General features: G+C 38.6%; 1 protein-coding gene and 1 pseudogene across 1 annotated transcript in view; both read left to right on the plus strand.

The window, feature by feature from the left end:
• The window catches only part of LOC104850840, a 30565-nt pseudogene extending 8874 nt beyond the window's left edge, over nt 1-21691 (plus strand).
• Nucleotides 21692-23922: 2231 nt separating this feature from the next.
• Taf1 (TATA-box binding protein associated factor 1) overlaps nt 23923-26292 on the plus strand; it is a 108411-nt gene continuing 106041 nt past the window's right edge. Inside the window, exon 1 of the mRNA XM_010607950.3 lies at nt 23923-24096. Coding sequence (XP_010606252.1) covers nt 24061-24096 — 36 coding nt within the window. The 5' untranslated portion in view covers nt 23923-24060. The remainder of the gene's footprint in view (nt 24097-26292) is intronic.

Below are 26292 nucleotides of genomic sequence, written 5' to 3' on the forward strand. Positions count from 1 at the left end.
GAAAGCACAAGGTCCCGAGTTTGATCCCCGGTACCAACCCCCCCTCCAAAAAAAACAAAACTATTGTGTTATATAAATATACATACACCTGCCTTATTCTTTTTTGTATAGCTATGTCACTATTTGTATCAGGCACTTCAGTTGTTTCCAATTCCTGATTTTTTTTTTTTTGAGACATGGTCTCTTTATGTGGTCCAGGCTGGCCTCAAGCTTGCTGTGTATAGCCCAGGATGGCTTTAAACTCAAGATTCTTCTGCACTAGCCTCCTGAGTGCTGAGATTAAAAGGCTGTGCACCAGCCTGGGGATTTAGCTCAGTGGTTCGGCCACCTGCCTTGCAAGTGCAAGGCCCCAAGTTAGATCCCCAGTACCAAAAAACAAAAAGTTGATAAAGGAAAAAAAAAGGATGTGTACCAAGGGCCGGGGATTTAGCTCAGTGGCACGGTGTCTTGCCTCTCAAATGCAAGGTCCTGAATTCAATTCCATGGTACCCAAAACAACAACAACAACAACAACAAAGGATGTGCACCAAACCCAACTTAAACAGTCTCCTTGAACATACATATTTATGCACATGTTCTAATATAGCTATAGGATGGATTCCTAGAAATACAGTTGCTGGATCAAAATATTTAATCATTGATTTGATTCTTTGCCGAGTATCTACTCTATATTGTCCCCATTTCTTAGCAATCACAAAATTGAAGTGATTGATCTCATCCCTAGCTTCTAGAGGGGTACACCACGGGTATAATCCTATAGTCTGTCTCAGTGATTGCTTTAGGCAACCCAAGCTTAACTAATTAGTGCATACCATTGTCCTAGTGAAGATCATTGACTCATTGTCCAGTGACCCAAGGCAAGTCAATGAAATGTTAGAGGATATTTGCTGAAGTATTTGGGGGAAAGAAGCTTTTTGTTTTTGTCTTTCAGTCTAAGAGAGATACCAGAAGCCAACTTTGTCTCTTTTTCACTATGTAGTGTGACTGATATAAAGCCTTCAAATGCTACAGCCTTTTGATATCCAGAAGGGAGTCAGATTTATGTTGAAACTCATAATTTGGAAGGCCAAAGTGATAGATGGAATTAAATTAGGTCCTCCATGATATTGTTTGTGGAATTAAGCTAGTCACAAAGCCTGCTTACTTGAATTTGCAGTTTTGTGAGTCAATAAATCCTCCTTATTGTTTAAACCTATTGGAGTTAGGTTTTCTATTACTTACTAATAAAAAAGAATATATACCTTTAAAATTTTTGATGTTGTCTTCCAAAATCTTTCATCAATTTATAGTCCAACAACAAGATAGGAGAGTGTCTGTTTCTCCACACCTTTGCCAAGAGAGTGTATTATCATACTTTCTCATATTGCCTTTTTAGGGGGTGGGATTGAGACAGGGTCTTGCTAATTTATTCAGGCTGGCCTTGAACTTACTATGTAGCCCAGGCTGACCTCAAATTTGTGGTAAGCCTACTGCCTAAATCACCTGAGTGCAGGGATTAGAGTCATGTGCCACCATGCTTGGATGATATTGCATTTTTATAGGAAAAAAGTAGTAACTCAGTAATATACTCTTTTTTTTTTTTTTTTGGTACCGGGGATTGAACTCGGGTCCTTGCGCTTGCAAGGCACGCCACCGAACCGCTGAGCTAAATCCCCAGCCAGTAATATACTCTTAATATATAGCCTTTTTTGCGGGGGGGTGGGGGTTGAGACAGGGTCTCATTATGTAGTTGAGACTGACCTGGAACTCACTATGTAGCCCAGGATGGTCTTGAACTCACAGCAATCCTCCTGCCTCAGCCCTCCTGTGTGCTGGGATTACAGGTGTGCACCACCATACCTGGCTTATAGTCTTTTGCTTTGTTTTGTTTTGTTTTTTGGTACCAAGGATCGAACCTGACCTTGTGCTTGCGAGGCAAATAGCAGAACCATAGGGCCAGGGATTTTGCTCAGTGGTTCTGCCACCTACCTCCCAAGTGCAAGGACCCAAGTTCGATCCCTGATACCAAAAAAAAAAAGCAGATAGCAGAACCACTGAGATAAATCCCCGGCCCAATATATATAGCCTTTTGATTGTGAATAAGGTTAAGCTTTATTAATTAAGTTTAATATACACTTTAGATATATATAATGATCACTTTAATCATATGGAATTTGTACTGTACATGATATATCTTCATTCTTATTTTTTCCCATTCCCCTCCCTTCCCTTCAACCTCTCTTTCCTTCCTTACTTACAAAAGCTTTGTTTTCATTTTATCTTTCTTGACTCTTTTTTTCCTTTCCTTCCTTTCCCTTTCCCCTCTCCCTAGTGCCCCCTCCCTTTTGAATATTGTTTTCCTATTTTGCAATATCTATTATACATTTTGGTCCTTATTTACGCTCTCAGTTTTTCACACCAGAGAAACTATTCGGTATTTACACATGTGTGTCCAATATATTTCACTTAAGAGTATGGCCTCAAGGTACATCCATTTTCCTAGAAACGTCTCTAGTTTATCCTTTATTACAGCTGAATAGTACTCCATTGTTTAAAACAAACCACATCTTTTTTTTTTCTTTTTCCATTAAGTTTATTGGTACTTTTTAGGTATATAGTACAGTTACATTCATCAATGGGATCTTGTACCTTTTTTATTTAAATATTTTTATTGGTACATTTTAGAAATACAATACAGTTATATTCATCATTGGGATCTTATACCTTTACATGACATATCTTGGTTCTTATTTTTCCCCATTCCCCTAGCCTCCCTCCCCACTCCACCCTTCCCTATTTACAAAGACTTTGTTTCCATTTTTTTCCTTTTCTTTTATTTTTTATTTTCCCTTTTTACCTTTCCCCTACCCCTCCCATTTGCCCAATACCTTTAGATCTTTTCTTCCTATTACAAAATATTGATTATACATTTTGAACCTTATTTACACTTTTAGTTTTCACACCAGAGAAACTACAGTATTTACACGTGTGTCCTATTAATTTCACTTAAGGGTATGTCCTCAATGTGCATCCACTTAACTATAAATGTCTCTAGTTTCTCATTCTTTATGGCTGAGTAGTACTCCATTTTACAGAAAAACCACATCTTCTTTTATCCAGTCTCCAGTTGATGGGCAAATGGGCTGTTTCCAAGTTTTAGCTATTACAAACCGTGCCTTTATAAACATGAGTACTTGCTGTGGTATGATTCTTTTAATTCTTTTGGAATGATACCCAGCAGAGGGATAGCTGGGTCAAATGGGACCTCTAATCCTAGTTTTTTGAGGTGTCTCTATGTTGATTTCCACAGTCAAACAACATCTTCTTTATTGATTCATAGGTTGTTGGGCATTTGGGCTGTTTCCAAGATTTAGCTATTACAAAATGTGCTTCTATAAGCATGGGTGTGCATATCACTGGGGTATGATGCTTTTAGTTCTTTCAGGAAGATACCCAGCAGGGGAATAGGTGAGTCAAATGGAACCTCTAGTTTTAGTTTTTTGAGGAATCTCCATGCTGATTTCCACAGTGGTTTCACCAGTCTACGCTCCCACCAACGGCGGAGAAGGGTTCATTTCCCCACAGTCTCACCAGCATTTGTTTTAGTTGATTTCCTCATAACAGCCGTTATTTCTGGAGTGAGACAAAATTTCAGCATTATTTTCATTTGCATCTCTCAAATAACCAGTAATGTTGAACACTTTCACATATTTATTTGTCATTTGTACTTTTTGTCTGAGAAGTGTGTATTCATCTCAGACGCCCATTTTTGGATTGGGTCTTTAAATTTGGGGGGGTCATTTTCAGTTCTTTATAGATTCTAGATATTGATTCTTTGAGGAACAGCTGGCAAAAATTTTTTCCCACTCTGTTGGTTGTCTTTTCCCTTTGTTAGTGATTTCTTTTGCTGTGCAAAAGCTTTTAAATAAGATGAGATCCCAGTTGTTGATTCTTTGTAATATTTCCCGTGTGGTTGGAGTTTTGTTCATAAATACTTTGCCTACAATTATGTCTTCAAGAGTACTATGTATTTTCTCTTCCGGTAGAATTAGTGTTGTCTTAATATTTAGATATTTGATCCATTTCAATTTTAGTTTAGTTCCAGGTGAAAGATATGAGTCTACTTTTAGTCTTTAACAGCCAGTTTTTCTAGCACCATTTATTAAAGAGGCTGTCTGGGCCGGGGATTTAGCTCAGTGGTTCCGCCACTTACTTTGCAAGCACAGCGTCCCGAGTTCGATCTCCAGTACCAAAAAACAAACAAACCAAAAATCAAAGAGGCCATCTTTCTTCCAATGAAAGTGTTTGGACTTTTTGTCAAAGATAAGATGGTTGAGTGTGTTTGGAGTTGTTTCTGCATTTTATAATCTGTTCCATTGATCCGTGGGTCTGTTAATTTGCTAGTACTGGGCATTTTTATCATAGTAGCTCTGTAGTATAATTTCAAATCAGGGATTTTGATGGCCCCTGTCTTGCCTTTGTTGTCCAGAATTGTTTTTACTATTTTAGGTCTTTTCTGGTTCCAAATGACTTTTAGGAATCCTTTTTCTACTTCTGTGAGGTCAGCTGTTGGTATTTTGTTGGGATTGCGTCAAATCTACATAATTTTGGGAGTATGCCCATTTTTACCATGTTAGTTCTTCCTACCCACAAACAAGGGCTATCTTTCCATCTTCATATATCCTTTTTTATCTTTTTTAGAGTGCTGCAGTTTTCATTGTAAGGTCTTTTACTTCCTTTGTTAGGTTGATTTCTAAGTATTTCATGTTTTTGATGTCATTGTGAAAGGTGTGGTTCCCCTAATTTCTCTCTCAGTAAGTTTGTTATTTGTGTACAGAAATGCTATTGATTTTTGAGTGTTGAGTTTGTATCCTTCTATGCTACTGAATTTGGTTATTAAATCTAGAAGTCTTTTGGTGGAGTTTTTGGGGTCTGCTATGCAGTGTCTTGTCATCTGCAAATAATAATAGTTTAACCTCTTCCTTTCTTGTCTTTATTCTTTTTATTTCTTTCTCATGTCTGATTGCTCTGGCTAATGTTTCTAGAACTATATTGAATAGGAGTAGAGATAGTGAACATTCTTATATTGTTCTTGATTTTAGAGTGAAAGCTTTTAGCTTTTGTCCCTTTAGTATGATGTTGGCTGTTGGTTTGTCATAGATGGCTTTTATCAGATTCAGATATAGACCTTCTATTCCAATTTTCTGTAGGGTTTTTACTTTGACTGGGTGTTGGACTTAGTCAAATCCTTTTTCTATGTCTGTTGTGATGATCATACGATTTTTGTCCTTGGCTCTGTTTATATGGTTTATTACATGTATTGATTTACATGTTTTGAACCATCCCCACATCACTGGGTTGAATTCTACTTGGCCATAGTGTATATTCTTCTTGATGATTTGCTGCATCCTGTTTGCCAGTATCTTATTGAGGCTTTTTGCATCTATATTTATTAGGGAGATTGGCCTGTAGTTCTCTTTTTTGGTTGGAACGTTCTCTAGTTTTGGTATGAGAGTAATACTTGCTTCCTGGAATAACTTTGGGAATATTGCTTCCCTTTCAAATTTATTTAATAGAGTTTGAGGAACAGTGGCATTAGATCTTCCATAAATTTCTTTTAGTTGCTTTTTGTTTTTGTTTTTTGAGACAGGGTCTTGCTATGTAGATCAGGCTGGTCTTGAACTCACTATGTAGCCTAGGCTGGCCTCAAACGTTCATAGCAATCCTTCTCCCTCAGGCTTGCAAGTGCTGGGATTATGGGCATACACCACCATGCCTAGCTTCTGAATTTCTTATAGAATTCAGCTTTAGTAATTCAACTTTTTTTGTGTGTGTGGTACTGGGGATCAAACTCAGGACGTTGTACTTGCGAGGCAGGTGCAGTGCCACTGAGCTAAATCCCCAGCCCTAGCTTTGGTAATTCATATGTATCTAGGAATCTGTCCATTTCGTCTGTGTTTTCCATCTTATTAGAATACAGGTTCTGGGTCAAGGATTTAGTTCAGTGGTTCTGCTGCCTGCCTCGCAAGTGCAAGGTCCTGAGTTTGATCCCTGGTACCAAAAAAAACAAAACAAAACAGAATAAAGGTTCTCAAAGTAGGTATTGATGATCTCCTGGATTTCTGCAGGTCCTGAGTTCGATCCCTGGTATCCCACCCCCCAAAAAGAATGTGTATTCTGATGTTGTGGGGTAGAACATTCTGTGGATATCTAGTAAGTCCATTTGTTCACAGATTTGGTTCAGCCCTGATATTTCTTTATTGTTGTTTTTGTCTAGTTGATCTATTTGTGACAGTGAGGTATTGAAGTTTCCCATTACAAATGTGTTAATACTAATTTGATTTTTTTGTTTTTGTTTTTGTTTTTGAGACAGGGTCTTGCAGCATAGTTCAGACTGATCCTAAACTTACTATGTTGCCCAGGCTGGCCTGGAACTCATGGCAGTCCTCCTGCCCCAGCCCCCGCCATGCAGGGATTACAGGTGTGTACCACCACACCTGGCTGCTTATTTGATTTGTTCCATTAATATTTGTTTTATATAGCTGGATGTGCTGGTATTTGGTGCATATATATTTATGATTATTATCTCTTCTTGGAGTTTTCCCTTAACAAGTATATAGTGATTGTCTTTGTCTCTTTTTATCAGTCTTGGCTTGAAGTTCATTTTGTCTGCAAATAGCATAGCTATCCCTACTTTTTCTCTGGGTTCCTGTCACATGTGGTATTGTTTTCCATCCTTTGACTTGCAGTCTGTGCATTTCTTTTTGAGTTATATGTTTCCTATACTCAGCAAATTTGTTTTATCTTGTTTCTTGATCCATTCTACCATTCTGTTTCTTTTGATTGGTGAAGTGAGACCATTTCTATTGATGGTTATAACTAATATATATTGGTTTATCCTTGTCATATTATTTTCCTGTTGTTGGTTCCTGGTTTTTCCCCTGTTTAGTTGCTTGCCTTGCCTGGTGGTTTGTTTCTTTTGGTGTTTTTGGAATTGTGATCTTTGTTATCTCTTTCTAGAATACCCTTCAGAACATTTTGCAGAGCTGACTTAATGGTCATGAATTTCTTTAGTTTTTCTTGGTCATGGAAGTATCTTATTTCTCTATTGAATTTGAAAAATAGTTTTGCCCGGTACATCAATCTGGGTTGGAGTTTTTTTCTTTCAAGACTTGAAATACTTCACTCTAACCTCTTCTTGACTTAAGGGTTTGTATTGAGAACTTGACTTACTAGAGTTGCTTTTCTCTTGCTGCTGAGGCAAAAATACCTGACATCCAAAGTTAAAGTGGGAAAAGTTTATTTGGCCTACATTTGGTAGAGATTTCAGTCCATAATTGGCTGGCTTCAAGGCAGGGTGGCAGAAGGGCAACAATTCATGTAGCAAAGCAACAAGAGACCTTAACAGCATCTTCCTGCCCCTTTTATTCAGACTACTTAGGGCAGGTTTTACTCACACCCTTAATCCTAGTGCCCTTGGGCCATGAATCATTCACACACTTTAGATTCAGCCACCTCTGAAAAAGCCCACCTTGAGGCTTTGGGGGAATTTATAAACACAAGCCACAACAAAAGTCTGCTGTGATTCTGATGGGCTTTCCTTTATAAGTGATTTGTTTCTTTTCTCTAACAGCTTTTAATATACTGTTCTTAATTGTTGAATTTCTGGAATCTTGATTATTATATGCCTTGGGGTAGATTTATTTTGGTCAAGGCTAATTGGAGTTCTGTATGCCTCACTTATTTGTATGTCAAATTCTTTTTCCATGCTTAGGAAGTTTTCTGCCATCACTTCTATGAACAGTCTTTTTTTTTTAAGCTTTAATTGAGTTTATTGGTACATTTTAGGGATACAGTACAATTACATTCATTGTTGGGATCTTGTACCTCTACATGATACGTCTTGATTCTCATTTTTCCCCTTACCCCTGCTCTCCCTTCACCCCCTCCTCCCCTCCCCATCTACAAACACTTTATTTTCATCTTTTCATTGTCACACATTTTTTTCTTTTCCCTTATTACCCTTCCCTTACCCATCCCACCTTCCCTACACCTTTAGCTCCTTTCTTCCCATTTCTAAATGTTTATAGCCACACAGTTTGTAATAGCTAAATCTTGAACAGTCTTTTTTTTAGCCAGAGATTTAGCTCAGTGGTGCCGGTGCCTGCCTGGCAAGCACAAGGTCCTGAGTTCAATCCTCGGTACTGGAAAAAAAAAAAAAGTCAACCATTTTTTTTAATGTCCTTTGCACTGAATTCTGCTTTTTTGTGGACTCCAATCTTACCTTATTCTTCTTTGCATCATCTTACAGCTGTTAGATTGATATTTCTTAGTCACTTGATATTTTTAAGATAGTCTTTTTGTGATTATTAACTGCAATCTTGTCTTCTAGATCTGATATTCTGTCCTCACTTTCATTTGGCTTTGTAGACAGTGGAATTTTTAATCTTCTGAATATCTGTTTGAATCTATTTCATGGATTCCATTTTTTTCTTGTTGTTTTATCTTTTTGGGCATTTGTGGTCTCCGTCATTTTCCTAAGCTCTTCTATTTTTTGGAAAGAGTAAGGTCCTGAGTTCGATCCCTGGTTCTGGAAAAAAATTTTTGTTTAAATCTTTTTCTACTGTAGATTTACTGAGTAGTCCTTCATTATAATCATCTCTTTTTACCTAGAGATATGTCTTATTTGATTATCTCTGTAGCCCCATTCATCTGTTTTATTACTTCTCTTGCTATGATTTCAGAAAATTCAAGTGGGTGGCTTCTGATTTTCTCTATCTTGTTGTTCCCTGGATTTGTCTTGGATTGGCTGGTGGTCGGGGGTTGCATTTTACTTCTGTGTCTTCCCATTTTCTATTTTTAACTTTTAATTTGTTTTCTGTGTTGATGCTTGTAAGTTTCTTTTTTTTCCAGTACTGGGGATCAAACTCAGGACCTTGTGCTTACAAGACAGGCATGGTGCCACTGAGCTAAATGTCTGGCCCTTGTAAGTTTCTTATGGTAGGTAGGTTTATCACTAGTATAAAGGCTCCCTAGGTAATCTTTGTTCCTCATCAGTGTCTTCTAGATGTTGCTTGCTCTTGGTCTATGTGTCTGTCCCAAGATCCTGCCTTCCTAATTTATTAGGGATGATAAGTTGCTGTCTGTTTGGCTCAGCACCCAGTCCTTTAGTATTGGACTATGGTGATTATTGTGATTATGACCCCAGACAATCACAATATTGTCATACAAGGGAGAACAACTGATTACAACAGGTGTGGCATCCTTGCTTAAAGTAGTACAATTAGCAATAAGAATAACATCAAGCATAGCCTAGAAACTGAAAAATTGTAGTAACTATTAATTTAGTACCTTTATAAGGAGCAAGATCTATAGTTATATAACAAAACCCAACATAAATCAGGAACTTTTATGCAGTGAGTTTCCCCTCTGTAGAGTGATTTTAACCTGTGGGTGGAGGGAGCAGGATTTAAGTGGGATAGGGGGATTTAAGAGGGATGGGGCAAAATAGAGAAATAATTGAAGAGAAATATAGTAGAAACAAGGCTGAAATACAGAGGATGATCACCCAAGCTTTGGGAAACTGGAGAAGAGGATGGGAGAGAAACAATGCAGAAAGCAAAAGAATATTGAAGTGGACCAGAAAGACTAGAGACAATGTTCACTCATATGAAAATATCAAAAAAATCAAGACAGTTGAGGAAAGAGAGAAACAAGATGAATGAAGCAAAACAAACAATAAAAGTAAAAACTTAAACAACCAAGAGAAGAAATTAAAAAAAAAAACACAGACAGAAAAAGGAAAACAAAACAAAGAGAGAAAGTTTAAAAAACAAACAAACAATAAAGTTCCTGTTGTGCCCATAGTTCAGTTCTGTGGTAGTGTCTCAGTCAGAGCCCAATTCTGTGCTGAGTAACCCCATGAAATCTGCAGTAGAATTAATGATGGGTGAAAGGCAGATCTTGGTCTCTGGATGTGATGGCTGAGGCCAATCTTCAGCCAGCAGCTTTCTGGATGTCCCTTGACAACCTGCCCATGTCTCCTTACCTTGTTTGTCTCTGCTTCCCTCTCCCAGTTGCTGTTGCCCCCTCAGACAGAGGCAGCCCAAGGCTGCTCCAAGTCCCATGTGCAATTGGCCCCTCCCAGACTTGGCACAGCCTCTTCTGTCCTCCGTTCCACTCCACTCACTCCTCTCATACCACTGTTTTTCTTCATAAGAGCTTTTTGTTTACTAAAAAAAATATCCTACCACTGATCTAAATTCCCAGACGTGTTGGGTGTGTATAGTATAGTGGAATTGAACCCAGGAAAGGCACACTGAGCTACAATTTCTCATTTTGAAACAGGGCCTCACTAAATTGGAAATTGTCCAGGCTGCTGTTATGGTTTGTGTCTAGATGTTCCCCCAAAGCCTCATGCAGTCATGGGGAGGTACTTTTCAGAGGTATCTTGTGGGTGTCTTGTAGATGTTCTGTGACCCAGTCTTAAACAATTAACTGCTTCCCAAAATACCTCCTACTTTATACACTCTCAAATATGACAGACACTGCACTGGATTTTTTTTTTCTCCAAATCTAGCCTGCCATGCAGAAGGAATAACTTTCAGAATAAAACCCTGCAATGTTTTTGCAGTTTACAATAACCATGGACTTTTCTTGGGCTAGCGCTGGTGGCTCAGTCTGTTGTTTGTTTGTTTGTTTGTTTGTTTGTTTTGTTTTTTGTTTTTTGAGACAAGGTCTCACTATGTAGTTGAGACTGACCTGGAACTCCCTTTGTAGCCCAGTCTGGTCTCGAACTCACAGTGATCCTCCTGCCTCAGCCTCCCAAGTGCTGAGATTACAGGTGTGCGCTTCCATACCCAGTGTGTCTGTTGTTTCTTTCTAGAGCTATTGACCCTTTCTGTACTTACCTTGTGTCAGCAGAGACAGGTTCTCTTCCTGTCACCTGTCTCTGAGATCTACTTCTTTTTGTTGTTGTTGTTATTGGGGGGTGTTGCTATGTTAGAGGTCAGGAGTTCAAGGTCAGGAAGGCCTTGAACTCACTACGTAGCCCAGGTGGCTATCTTCCTGCCTCAGCCTCCTGAGCACTACTACATCTGGCTCCACTGTCCTTCTTTCAGATAACTAACTCATCTACATTACTGTTGCAACTATCACTTCTGTTGAAGACTCTAAAATCTTCATCTCTGGCCTGGTCTCTCATTCAAACGCTAATTTTCTATTTCTGACTGCCTGTGGGAGTACTTCTACATGAAACCCCATCATAATCAAACTGAAAATGTCTGAAAAATTGGCATCTTATCTTCTTTGCCCCAGATAAGTCTGTTCATTTCCTCATTTCTGAAAATGACAACTTTATTCTCCCTCTTTCTTTTTTTCTTTCTTTCTTTTTTTTTTTTTTTTTTGGTACTGGGGATCAAACTTAGGACCCTGTGCTTGCAAGGCAGGCGCAGTACCACTGAGCTAAATATCTGGCCCTATTTTCTCTGTTTCTAACGTTGAACTTGAAGCTAGTTATTTGTAAACTTTAGATGGTTACCACATTTTATTGATTCTTCTTTTGCAATATATCTGCCTTCTCTCCAGTCTCTTTCTCTCTTACTGAGTCCTAATTATAGACCCTCATAGGTAACTTAACTACCATCTAACATTATGCTGAAAATCTTAATCAATGCAGTGAAATGAGAATTTAAATAAGCCTAGTGTCGTGGCACACACCTGTAATCCCAGCACTCAGGCAGCTGAGGCAGGAGGATTACTGTGAGTTCAAGGCTGGCCTGAACTACGTAGTGGTGAGACCCTGTCTCAAAAAACACCCCCCAAAAAACCCCAAATAAATAAACAATATAAAATAAATAACAAATAGTTGGGGATGTATCTCAGTGAGAAGGCCCTAGATTCAATCCCCAGTGCTGCAATAAAGTAAAATAAGAGAATACCCAGCATCGTGGTACACACCTGGAATCCTAGCACTTGGGAAGCTGAGGCAGGAGGATCACTGCAAATTTGAAGCCAACCTGGGCTACATAGCGACTTCAAGGCCAGCCTGAACCACATAGTGATACCTTGTCTCAGAAAGCTAAAATAAATGCCCTAGATTCAATCCCCAGTGCTGCAATAAAGTAAAATAAGAGAATACCCAGCATCGTGGTACACACCTGGAATCCTAGCACTTGGGAAGCTGAGGCAGGAGGATCACTGCAAATTTGAAGCCAACCTGGGCTACATAGCGACTTCAAGGCCAGCCTGAACCACATAGTGATACCTTGTCTCAGAAAGCTAAAATAAATAAACCCCTCCCCTCCCCATGTAACAAAGCTTTGTTTCCATTTTTTCCTTCTGGATATTATGTTTTTTGTTTTGGGGGTTGTTGTTTTGTTTTCTGTACTGGGGTTCGAACTCATTACCTTGTGCTTGTGAGGCAGGTGACGGCACCACTAAGCTAAATCCTCAGCCTATCCATTTTTCCTTCTATTTTCACTTTTTTTCTTGTCCTTTCCTTCCTTCTTCCCTCCCTGCTCCCTAGTTCCCCTTCTCATTTGAACAGTTTCTTTTCGTTTCCCAATATCCACTATACAATTTAAAAAGCTAAATGTTTGTATACAATATAGGACCTTATAAAATAAAATCAGCTGGGTATGGTGGTGTACACCTATAATCCCAACTCTGGGAGGTAGAGGCAGGAGGATCATAAATTCAATCCTAGCCTGTACCACTTTGTGACCTAGCAAGACTGTCTGAAAATATATAATAAAAAATGGCCGAGGATGTAGCACAGTGTAAGGGCCTCAGTATAAGGGAGGGGATTTTCCTAAATAAGAAATAACTAAATAGAAAATGTTGTTATAAAAAAGAAATTCCATTCTTCAGTAATATCAAAAGCTATAACATGGTAAGAAGTTACACATATGTCTCTGATGTAAAGGAGAAAATAAGCATAAGGGAAAAATTTCATGAGACTTCAAGGTTAAAAAGTTCCATTTCATTTAAGAAAATGAAAGGTAAGCCACAGACTGAGAAAAGAGATTCACAATACATAAATAAGAGAAAGGATTTGTGTTTAGAACATATAAAGAACATTTATAACAAAATAAAACAACCTAATAACAAAAAGGATAAATAATATAAACAAAGACTTCACAAAGGAAGATATATGAATAACCAATAATCAGGGCCAGGGATTTAGCTCAGTGGCACTGCACCTGCCTTGCAAGCGTAAGGTCTTGAGTTCAATCCCCACTACTGAAAAAAAAAAAAAGTAAATGAGAAGGTACTCAAAGAATTAGTTATCCAGATAATGGAAATAAGAACCACAGTGAGGGCTGAGGATTTGGCTCAGTGGTTCTGCTGCTTGCCTTGCAAGCACAAGGGCCTGCGTTTGATTCCCAGTACAAAAAAACCCAAAACTAACCAGGTTAATAAGAACCACAGTGAAATATGATTATATACCCACTAGAACAGCAAAACTACCATAATAAGATTGATAATGCTAAATAATGTTGACTGAAACTGAGACTAAAAAGTGGTAAACCATTTTGGTCTGCTATTTAGTAGTTTTTAAATAATGTTAAATAGGCAAAGTTACAATACACCTACTCCATAACTCAACAATTTTACTAGGTATTCTTCAAGAAAACTAAAATATATCTATATATCTATATCTATAGATATCTACAAAATGGTTTGTAAACAAATATTCATAGCAGTTTTACTGTAATGGATACAAAACTTGGAAATAATTTGCTACTTGTCCTTGCAATGGAATACTACTAAGCAATAAAAAGCAATGTACTATTGTTTTCCCAATATGAATCAAGCTCAGAAACATGCCGAGTAAAAGTGTACATGGAAAAAAGTACATGCGGCCGGGCGTGGTGTTGCACGCCTGTAATCCCAGCACTCGGGAGGCTGAGGCAGGAGGATCTCTGTGAGTTCGAGACCAGCCTGAGCTACATAGTGAGTTCCAGGTCAGTCTCAACTAAATAGTGAGACCCTGTCTAAAAAAAAAAAAAAAAAGAAAGAAAGAAAAAAGTACATGCTATGCCTGTAATCCCAGCACTGGGGAGGATGAGACAGGAAGATTATCACAAGTTCAGGGTGCATAGTGAGTTTGAGGTCAGCTTGTACTACACAGGGAGACCTTGTCTCAGAACCCTGCCCCCACAAAAAGATTCCCTTTGTATGAAATCTCAGAAGTGCTTATTTTTTTGTGTTTCTTGATTTTTGGTTTTTTGAGACAGAGTCTCGCTACTCAGTTGAGACTGCACCATCATGCCCAGTTTAGACCCTTTTTTATTTTATTCTTGTATGTTAAATTTTTATAGAATTTCAATACAAACACATTCCAACAAGATGTGATCTATAATACCTAAGAGTTCTATTTAATTACCAGTCAAACAAGGAAGACATTTGGAAGACATTTTATCACTTTATTTCTTTTACAGCCAGTATAAAGCCAGATGAATCAAGGCTGATTCTTTTCTCAATGGGAGCAAAATTAATGGGTCTGTAAACAGTTTGCAAAAAAGGCGCCTAGTTATTAAGCGTACTCTTTGAAATAGCATCCATGGGGCTGGGGATTTAGCTCAGTGGTTCTGCCACCTGCCTAGTGCAAGGACCCGAGTTCGATTCCCGTAACCAAAAAAAAAAAAAAAAAAAAAAAAAAAAAGAAAACAAATTAGCATCCATATGATACATATTGAGGATATACTCCTAAGTGAAATAAATAAGTCACACATGTGTAAATACCGAATAGTTTCTCTGGTATAAACAAACTATAATAGTACATAAGATCCTAATGAGATAATTGACGATGTGAAATGGGAAGAAAAGAGCTAACGGTGTAGGGAAAGTGGGAAGGGTAGGGGAAAGGGAATAAGGAAAAAGAAAAAAATATGAGAAAATGAAAAAATGGAAACAAAGTGTTTGTAAATGGGGAGGGGAGGAAGGGGTGAAGGGAGGGCAGGGACAAGGGGAAAAAATGAGAACCAAGACCTGTCATGTAAAGGTACAAGATCCCAATAATGAATATAACTGTACTGTATACCTAAAATGTACCAATAAACTTAATGAAAAAAAAAGAAACTAGCATCCATACTACAATTAGTCTTTATTCTACACTATCTTAGAAATCTAAATAAAATCTCAAGGGCCAAGAAGCCCTTACAGAAGCACTAAGTCAATAATTAGAGTATGGAATACCCAAACTAAGATCTGTATTCAAGTACAACTAAATTTTGGTCAGTATCCTCATGCTCAGTGATCAGGAATGTAAAAGTTCTGGATTATTTTTGCTAATCACAAATGTTAAGCATGATAGTAACTATATTGGGGGGGGATTTTTTTAAAAAACTGAGTTGGTTCCTTTAAATGAACAACTGAAATGTTCCCTTAAGAACATTATCATTTGTATTATTGGCTCTGGTCTCCCAAGCAATAAAGTACTAGGATTTCCAAAACCGGGAGCCGAGGATAAAGTAGGATTACCAATAAGAGTAATTGAGTAGTTTCCAGTTTCAAATGTACTTTGCATCATCTTAACAATGTTTCAAGTTATGACTTTTGTTTCTGGATTTTACTCCTTCTTTAGTTTTGTTGTAAAATTTAATCATTTTCTCTGATAATAAAAAATGTTCCACTTGCTGAAGATCAGACACTACTGGATATAGAATTACTACTTATAGCTGTCATTTTTTCTGATTCAACTTTTTTTGTATATGGTGTTGGGTGACCAAATCCAGGGCTTTACACATGCTAGGTAAGTGCTTATACCCGGCCCTTAATTCAACTTTCTGATAGTTAGTGGAATTTTTTTCCAAAATGCAGAGTTGCTTCCATGACTTAAGCTAAATAAAATGAAAGCCAAAGCTATAAATCTACACAAATAGCCACAAGAACTTCCTGAGTACATTCACTTACCAATTTGTTTCCCTTTCTCCATTTGGTCAATTTTAAGTAACTACCACTCCCTAATTAAGAGTGTTAATCAACACTGATGCCTTCCTCAGATTCACAAAGACCCTGGAAGGCAAAACCTACTGCCTATGCCAAACCAATTCTGATGAACACTGCTTATGCAAATGTTGTTTCTTATTGACAGTCAGCATTCTTCTGCTTCAACAACTCTTAGCGTTTGATTTCTCCATGCCAGCTTTATCTACTGTGAATAAATCACCACTCCATGACCACAATGACCATAGTCCTCAATCAGCTTTGCTGTTCACAGGCATTTGATGCTTTAAATCTGATGCAGAATGCTGAGATTCACTTTTAGAAGTCATAAGCCTTTAGGAAGTTGGAGATAACTTCATTGCTTGTCTATTTCTCCTTTGCAATCAAGCTGTTCCTTTAAAAGTGAGACACTATAGAGTTGCAAAAATTTGAAACAGTAAGAGCAAGCATCCTTTGCAGCTTCATGGTTGGTTTTGGCCAAACTTTTTATTTAGTATTCTGTATTTGTTTAACACACACTTAACTAGTCTTAATGGGGGAGGGTGTAGGGGAGATTCTTGCAGATTCCAAAGGAAATGTCAGAGAGGCATTATCCATTTGCTTTTGTGGGTTTACTGGGCGAATAGCACTTTCCTTACATAGGTATCAGATCTCAGACTTTTTCATACTGAGATCATAGAGATTTCAGTTGGAAGGCATCCTGAAATCCTGAGAGTGTACCCACCACCCTCTAATAGATTGCTTGGCTGTACAGACGGAATGGTTCATCTCTTAATGGAGATCAGTGTATATCTAGATGGCTAGATGTTTGTGGAAGATCTTAGCATTGCTTGCCTTATTTATTGGGAAAATTCAGGAAGTAGCCCTTAGGGACTCTTTAATTTAGAAAATTACAACATTAGTACAACAAGTCAAGCCCTATACACTTAAACATGTGCTTGTTGAGAGAAAGTCATAAAATCAAACAACATGTTTTACTTCTTTCCTCACAAGAACATAAAAATTATGAAGGAACTTGACAGGAAACTTTTAAAAAGTAACACAATTTTCCCTTTAGTAGTCCTTGGGTAGTTATGACAGAATAGTTTCCACTTTTTATTGTTTCTTTGAATGGGGATTTTGTAGACCCTTTTTTAAAATAGGAAAAATTTAAAAGGCTTCTGTGTGAAGGTCCTGAGTTTAATTCCTAGGAGAGACAGAGACAGAGAGACAAAGAAACAGAGTTTCTGACGGACTGACTGACTGACTTACTATGTTGCTCAGGTTGCCCTCAAACTCCTGCACTCAAGTAATCCTTTTTCTTTAGCCCATAAGTAGCTGAGACAGGTGCATGCCACCTGGCTGGCTGTGCACATGGATTTTTATAACAGTTTCATTTATCACTGCCAAAACTTGAAAGCAACCAAGATGTCCTTCAGTAGGTGAATAGGTAGTAAAATTGGAAGTTACATCCAGATAATGAATATTATTTAATGTTGACAAAAAATGATCTATAAGATCTTTCTCAAATGGAGAGAAGATCAAGAGATGAGAAAGGGGAAAGAGGAGAGGGAAAGGGGATGAAAAAGTAATTAAGAGTGAGTGTTATGTACCTGTAGTAACTCCACACAAGGAATGTGAACATTATGTACTGTAAACATGTACTAATAAAAATGAAAAGAAACGAGCTATCAGGTCACAAAAAAACATGGAGGAAACCTAAGAAGTGTGTAGTACTAACTGAAAGAAGACAATCTGAAAAAGCTATATCCTGAATGATTCTAACTACTTATGTAACATTTTGGAGAAGCCAGAACCATGGAGATGGTAAAAAGATCAGTGGTTGCCAAGGGTTGCGGGGGTAAGGGAGGGGTGAAAAAATACAGCACTGAGGATTTTGAGGTTAGGGACTGTCCTGTGTGATACTATAAACATGGATACATGTTATTTGTCAAAACCTATAGAGCTATCATGGCTTTCCTCATGGTAGCCCACTCTGCTTTTTCCAGCGTGTTCTCTTAGCTTGCTTTTTTCTCTTTTACTTGGCCCAAGCTTGCTCTGTAGAGCCAGTTTCTCTCTCACTCTTCGTTTTACTTTTTCAAGTAAACTTTGCCACTGCGTTTTATGAATTTTGTTTAATTCTTTGTTTGAAACAAGAACCTGGAATCTAACTCCAAATGGAGAGGCAAGCAACCCAGAACCCGGTAATATTTAAATGGCAAGCCACTTTTAAAAACAGGCTTCCTGGTAACATTTTGATGTAGTCAACCAGGATAATCAAAAGCCATGAGATTCCAATAATAGTACCATACTGTCTTTTGGTTATGCTTGAAAATTTCCATAATAATAATAATAATAATAATAATAATAGTAATAATTGAATTATTGAATTCCTCTCCAATGTCAAATTGAAATAATTTTCCTAAACTTTAAAATTATATGATTGTGTCCCTACCCAAATTTCTAAAAATTGTTTCCAAATTAAACACTTTTTATTGATAAAAACAAAACCTATGGAATGGGGCTGGGAATGCAGCTCAGTGGCAGAGTACCTGCAAAACACTTGAAGGCACTAGGTTCAATCTCAGTACCAAAAATAAAAACAAAAACAAAGAGTGAACCCTAATGTAAACTACAAATTTAGAGATGATAATGATGTGTCAATGCAGGTTCTTTGATTGTAACAATTGTAGCACCCAGGAGTAAGGTGTTGATAGCAAGGGATAGTGAGTGTTTGTGTGTGTGTGTGTGTTATGTTGGAATACTTTCTGATCAGTTTACTGTGAACGTATTGAACCTATAACTGCTCTAAAAAATAAAGTCTGTTAAAGTGACCTATTTAGCTTGGCATAGTATTCCAATACTATTCCATAGTATTCCATGCCTGTATTCCAAGCACTCAGGAGGCTGAGGCAGGAGGATTGCCGCTGAGTTTGAGGCCAGGCTGGACTACATAGTGAGTTCAAAGTCAGCCTGGACTACATATTGAGATTCTGTCTAAAAAAAAACCTATTTAAAAAGTGGAATGAGCTTCAAACCATGGAAGGATATAGAGAAGCCTCAAATGTATATCACTGAGTGAAAGAAGGCAGTTGAAAAGGGGCACATAGTGTTTAATCCAAGTATGTATTGTGACACCTGACAGATAAAGTGACTCCTTGTTGGCCAGCTAATGACCCCAGAGACTGCTGTGCACCCCTCCCCTTATCAAACAACAGGTACCGAGGACACAACATTCAATTTTGGCCTTAACTTGTCGGGATGGAAAACTTGGGTCAGCATCCTCAAGGACCAATTATTGTTATATTGCTCATTCTCATGTTGGTTCCTGCGTGGAAAGATGGATATCAAAACTCATACAGGGCCGGGGATTTAGCTCAGTGGTTCGGTGGCCTGCCTTGCAAGCGCAAGGACCCAAGTTCAATCCCCGGTACCAAAAAAACAAAAACAAACAAAACTCATACATCAGAGAGTAGCTGCTGCCCAACATTATCAGATGCTAATTATGTGGAATAATGAAAATTGGTATGAACATAACAAGGGGTAAGGAGTTACCCCCCAAACAAAGGGAGGAATGATAGGAAAACTTTTATAAATAGCAAAAGCCTATAAAGTGTTACAATGTAGAATGGTTTCTGCTGTCTCTAACAGCAGTTTGTTTTGTTTAGCTCAAAATTAATAGACACTGAAGACGCTAAGTGCTGGAAGAGGCATTTGGCCTTACCCTGAGATAACAGGGTACATCAAGGTCTTGAGCTCCGATGAAGCTGGAGCCACCTGATCGTAAAAGTGTCTAAATGAAAGAACCATTGTTAACATTTGCTTTCCTGACCCTGAACACCCGCTTCCTATGGGCTAGGATAGATAGCTAGGCGAATCTTCAAGGTAAACTCCCCAACAGCAAAGAACTGTTATGTCTGAGTTTAAAGTTAATGGTCTTGTGACCATGATTTGTATATCTATAAATGAAACGTAACCACCTGAATGAGGTCATGGCTGTAAACCCTATAAAACCTATACACAATCCTATAACGGGGCTTCACTTCTCTTAGAGAGTAGAGCCCGCATGTGTGAAATAAACTTCTTTCAGTCTTATCTGTGTCCCGGTATTTGGTGTACTTGCTGGCTTAGTACATGTATCATTCTGGAAAAGACAAAATTGTGGAGATGGGTTAAGGGGAAAGTCCTAGAGGAATTTTAGGATGGTGAAGCTGTTCTGTATGATACCATAATGGTAACAAATGTAATGGTAACTACTCTGGTTGTGTGGGACATTGAAATAGTGGAAGAGGCTGTACAGGGAGTGTAATGACAACTTTACTCTCTACTTAATTTTGCCGTGAACCTAAAACTGCTCTAAAAAAATAGTCTATGAGGTTGGGCAGTCTAGCTCAGTGGTACAGCACATAACTAACACGTGAAACTCTGAGTTCAGTCCCTAGCACCAAAAAAAAAAAAAATACAGTCTATAAAAAGTTTACTGTGGCTGGCAAATCAGGCCCAGGATGTAGAATGGCTGTGCCTCATGTCCTGTGCGAGCTCGGGTAGGGTAGAGAGTAGGGGGAAGTAGTCTGGAGTGGTGGGAGAAAGAGGTTGTGAATCACTTATAAATGGCACCCAAGCAGGACCCAAAGGCCAAGTTCCAGGAGGGTGAACGAGTACTGTGCTTTCATGGGCCTCTTTTTTGTGAAGCAAGGTGTGTAAAGGTTGCCATAAAAGACAAACAAGTAAAATACTTTATACATTACAGTGGTTGGAATAAAAATTGAATAGAGTGGGTTCCAGAAAGCAGAGTACTCAAATATGTGAACACCATATATTGTACAGAAACAGCGAGAGCTTCAAAAAGCCAATCAGGAGCAATATGCAGAGGAAAAGATGAGAACGGCTGCTCCAGGAAAGAGGACATCTGGTCTGCAACAGAAAAACGTTGAAGTGAAAACAAAACAACAAAAAAGACAAAAAAACCCTGGTAATGGAGGTGGTCGCAGTATCAGTGAGACGCCTCAGCCTCATCAGAAGAGGACCTGAGTAGATCCTACGGTTGAAAATGAAGATGTATTTATGAACAGAGTTGAAGTCAAAGTGAAGATCCCTGAAGAGCTAAAACCGTGGCTTGTTGATGACTGGGACTTAATTACCAGACAAAAACAGCTTTTCTACCTTCCTGCCAAGAAGAATGTGAATTCCATCCTAGAGGACTGTGCAAATTATCAGAAATCTTGAGAAAACACAGATAATAAAGGAGCATGCTGTTAATGAGGTTGTAGCAGGGATAAAAGAATGCTTCAATGTGATGGTGGGCACTCAGCTCCTCTAGAAATTTGAGAGCCCACAATACACTGAGATCCTTACCAATCACCCTGATGTACCCATGTACCAGGTGTACAGAGCACCATGTCTTTATTATTATTATTATTATTATTATTATTATTATTATTATTATTTATGCGGTACCAGATATTTATGCGGTACCAGGGATCGAACTCAGGACCTTGCATTTGCAAGGCAGGCATGGTGCCTCTGAGCTAAATCCCTGGCCCTTCACATCTACTGAGATTATTTGTATGAATTGGAGTGATGTTGGCCTGTACACTTCCGGATGAGAAGAGCCTTGCATTATTATTGAATTATTCATGATTTCCTCACGTATGTGGCAAAGAATTCAGCAACTTTGTTTAGTGCCAGTGATTATGAAGTGACCCCTCCTGAGTACAATCAGAAAGCAGTGTGAGCCAGGGATTTAGCTCAGTGGTGTTTCTGCCTGCCTCTCAAACACAAGGTCCCAAACTCAATCCCCAGTACCAAAAAACAAAAAAGCAGTGTGAGGCACACTCACCCATGTTTGGATCTCTGTCAACACGTTTTTGTTCCTAGTATACAAATGATATACTTTGAAGATATTAGTGTATAACAGAGTTGATGTTTGTTTGATTTGAAACAAAAAATAAAAGAGGTTACAGCTCCTTTTCTCTTTTCATTTCAAAGTTGCTACCAGTGTATTCAATGAAGGACAACAAAGAAACATGGTGTAGAGTATTTTATTGCCTAGTTGACAATACTGCTTTTGTTTTTTTGTTTTTTGTTTTTTTGGTACAGGGATCGAACTCGGGTCCTTGTGCTTGCGAGCTAAATCCCCAGCCCAACAATGCTGCTTTTGAATGCTGGTGGTTGTATTCCTTTGACACTACGCACTTTCATAATACATGTTAATGCTATGTGACACAATGCTCTGATTCCTGGTGCGAAAGGTCCAATTCAGTGTATAAAATTAAGCACACTCATCCATGTGTGCTCTTTTTTTTTTTTAGCAGTGCCTAAAGAGCCCATCCTTTGTAAGTCATCCCTGTTGTGCCTTACGCATTTTTATCTTTGCTCAAATTGTTGAAGAATGGTGAATTGTTTCATGGTTTTTGTATTTGTGTCTAATGAATGTTTTAACATGATACACACAATGCATTGCATAGCTACAGTTTTCTGGAAAAGTCAATCTTTTAGGAATTGTTTTTCAGATCTTCAATAAAGTTTTTCTTTAAATTAAAAAAAAAAAAAACTAAGCTGGGCGTGGTAGCTTGTACCTATAGTCCCAGCTACTTAGGGGACAATAGCAGGAAGATCATTTGAGTCCAGGAATAGAGCTCAGTCTAGACAATATAGGAAGACTGTCTCTAAAACAATTTTTTTTATTTTTGGAGACAGGGTCATGCTGTGTAGTCCAGGCTGGCCTTGAACTTGCGGTGATCCTCCTGCTTCAGCCTCCTGAGTGCTGCGATTACAGATGGATGCCACCATACCCAGCTATTCCCCCAATTTTTTTAAATGGTAAGTTTTGCTATATATGTTTTACCACAATTTAAAAGTAACAATGTGGGCCAGGGATTTAGCTCAGTGGTTCCGCTGCCTGCCTCACAAGCACAAGGAACGGAGTTTGATCTCCGGTACCAAAAAAAAAAAAAAAACAAAAAAACCCAAAACAAAAAAGTAATAATGTAAAAACAAACATGGAAATGTAATAAAATAAAGGTCTTGCTATGTAATTCAGGCTGGCCTTGAACTCACTATATAGCTCAGTCTGGCCTCAAACTCATGGCAATCCTCCTGTCTCAGTCTCCTGAGTACTGGGATTACAGGCATGCTCTACCATGCCTGGCCAGTTTTTTAATTAAACAAAACAAAATTTTTTTTGCAATGCTGGGATTTAACCTAGGACCTCACATGTACTGGGCAAGGGCGCCACTGAGCTTCACTCCCAGCCCAAATCATGTACTTTATTTAATTTATTTTGGGATTTTTTTTTTTTTTTTTTTTTTTTTTTTTTTTTTCATTGAACTGGGGACCTTGCGCTTGCAAGGCAGGCAACAGAACCACTCAGCTAAATCCCCGCCTGCCCCTGCAAATCATGTACTTTAAAATGGATGAATTGTGTGGTATGTAAATTTATATCTCAATAAAGCCATTTAAAAATGCATACTATATAATTCCATTTATATAAAACTCTAAAAGATTCAAACTAATATATAATGATAAAAAGCAACCCTAATTTGCTCACTACATCATTTTATCGACTCGTTTTTTTTTAGATACTTTCTCTGGTCCCGATTGCCTTTTTCTGTTAATCTTGGTCTTGGGAAGAAAACTGATAGGGAGGGTGTCTCATTTTGCCAAGGAAAAGGTAAGGCCTGGGGACTTCCAAACTGAGTAGTTTGTACTAGAGTTAAAAATATAAATAGTCCTCAATAACTTGAAAGTGGTGTGATTTGGGAGCCTGTGATTTGCTGACAGCAAGACTGGCCCTTGAACTCCACCTCCCAGAAGGTCTGGGGGTAGAGCAGAAACGGCCACAGGCAAAGGGGTGGGGCTCTTATGGCTACCCCAGGCGTGGTTCCAAGCTTTCAGAGCTTGCCAGCCCACCCCAGAGGTGCAGCCCTTGAAGATGATCAAACTTTGACAGGTAACCTTTATTGAGAGACCCCCCCCAACTTCAGTCTTCTTTCCTCAGGACCCTTCATCCCCTGATGGTTGCCTCAATATATGAGCCACTTCCTAGATGGAAGGAATTTGAGGGTGAAGTGAAAAAGTGTATGTCAAAAGGATTGATCCAGCATTTCCTATGGGAAGAGGCCCCTCTCTGCCCCAGGTTTATGAGTCCTTATGAAGCTGCAGAACCTACAGTCCTTGGTGAAGAAGGTGAGGACAGTGCTGAGCCAGCTTGTGGTTTCTTGGTGGGTAACTAATATTGCCTCTCCTCTGGTTAAATTTCCTAACAGGATAGTCTCCTGCTCAGGGTATTCAGCCTTGGCTTCCTTCACCTTAGTGTCCTACAGTCTCTTTTGACTCATATTAAACTAAATCAGTCAGTCTTGAATGTGAAAAGCTTCCCGGGGTTAGAGCTAACTAAATTGCAGAAATTAGTAAGTAAAAACGAGTGCTTCATGCAGAATTATTTTAGTTTCAGAAGAGTGATTTCAAGTGATGTAGACACAGACTTGTGGGAAGATTGAGACTTGGAGAATGTGCTAGAAACTGTATTACTAAGAGCTGTACTCTTGTCTTTTTTTGGGGGGGTACCGGGGATTGAACTCGGGACCTTGCACTTTCAAGGCAGGTGGTGGAACCACTGAGCTAAGTTGTTGGGGCTTTTGCGTTGTAAGTCCAGCCTATGAGAACATTTACTGCTGGGTGGACTACTTGTGGAGGATGCTTCATTAGGTTAAGATTGGACTGACCATTAAGGAGTGACTGTAATCCCAAGGTTAAGAGTGAATGGCTGCAGATATCATCATTTCAATGTTTGCTTGCACCCTTACCATTTATTTTTATTATGTTTTCTGGGGTTTTTTTCTTACTCCTAATTTTTGCTGATCTCTTTCACAGATTTCCCCACACCGTCATTTCACATATTTGGAAGTTTTATTGAATGTTTGTTTTTCTTCTTTTTTTCTACAAGGAAGCTTTTATTTTCAATTTTCATCAAGAAATTTGCTGTGATTTGAATATTTCTATTTGACAGTTTGAAGCATGTATGACTTCATAAACATGATCCTGTCAAAAAAAATGAATGGGTGGAGCAAGGCGTGGTGGTACACACCTGTAATTCCAGCTCTCAGGAGGCAGGAAGATTACCATGAGTTCGAGGCCAGCTGGGGCTACATAGTAAGTTCAAGGCCATCCTGGATTACATAGTGAGACCCTGCCTCAAAAACAAACAAACAAAAAAAGGGCCAGGGATTTAGCTCAGTGGCACTGCACCTGCCTCTGGAGTACAAGGTCCTGAGTTCAATCCCCGGTGCCATAGAAAAAAAAAAAAAAAGAAAAGGAAAAAAAGAGAGAGAGTACTGAGGATTGAACCCAGGGCCTCACACATGCAAGGCAGTCACTCTATCACTGAGCTACTTCCCCACACCTTTTTATTCATTTATATATTTTTATTTTGAAACAGAGACTTGCTAATTTGCAGTGGTGAGGGTTTTAGTTTGCAATCCTGCCTCAGCTTCCCTCAGTGTTGGGATTATAGGTGTGCCCAGCTAAAGAAGGCTATTTTTTCATGGTTTTTTAATGTCTTTTTTTAATTTAAAAATTTTTATTAGTACATGTTTGCAGTACATAATAACTGCATTCATTATGGTGAGCTGGCACATATATAAAAAACACATCTTAATTCTTTTTACTTCTCCCTCTCCCCTTTTCTCCCCTTCCCTCCCCCCACCCTAAGGAAGGCTGTTCTTAAGGAATGTATGGTGGCTTTTCTCTGCTTCCTTCAATCTTGTATGTTTATTTGTTATGCCTATTCTTACATGGAAAAAGAAGAGCAGCTCAGCATGGTGGTGCCTATAATCCCAGCTACCTGGGAGGCTGAGATAGAAGTTTCACCAGTTTGAGGCCTAGGCAATTTAGTGAAATCCTGTCTCAAAATAAAAAAGACTGGGCAGCTAGGTGTGTTAGCATATGGCTGTAATCCCAGTACTCGGGAGGTTGAGGCAGAAAGATCACTGCATGTTCAAGGCCATAGTGAGTTCAAAGCCAGCCTGAACTACATAGTGAGATCCTGTCTCCAAAAAGAAATTTTTTTAGAGGGCTGGAGATATAACTCTGTGGAATAGTACTTGCCTAGCATGAGTGAAGCCTTAGGTTCAGTCTCTTGTACCTCAAAAACCAAAACAAGCCTCACGTAGTAGCATATGCCTGTGGTGCCAGTACAGAATCACTTTAAGTTCAAGGCCAACCTGGCTACATAATGAATTCAAAGCCAGCCTGAACTACATCATAGCAAGACCCTGTCTCCAAAAAAAGAACCCCCCCCATAAAAAGGCAAATAATATAATGCGTGGCTTAAAAGAAAAAATTTGCTACGACAAGACAGGGAAACAAAAAAATTGAGAGTCT

This window comes from Fukomys damarensis, unplaced genomic scaffold (genome assembly GCF_012274545.1).
Source record: "Fukomys damarensis isolate Sample0158 unplaced genomic scaffold, DMR_v1.0_HiC HiC_scaffold_39, whole genome shotgun sequence".
Classification (NCBI taxonomy): Eukaryota; Metazoa; Chordata; class Mammalia; order Rodentia; family Bathyergidae; genus Fukomys; species Fukomys damarensis.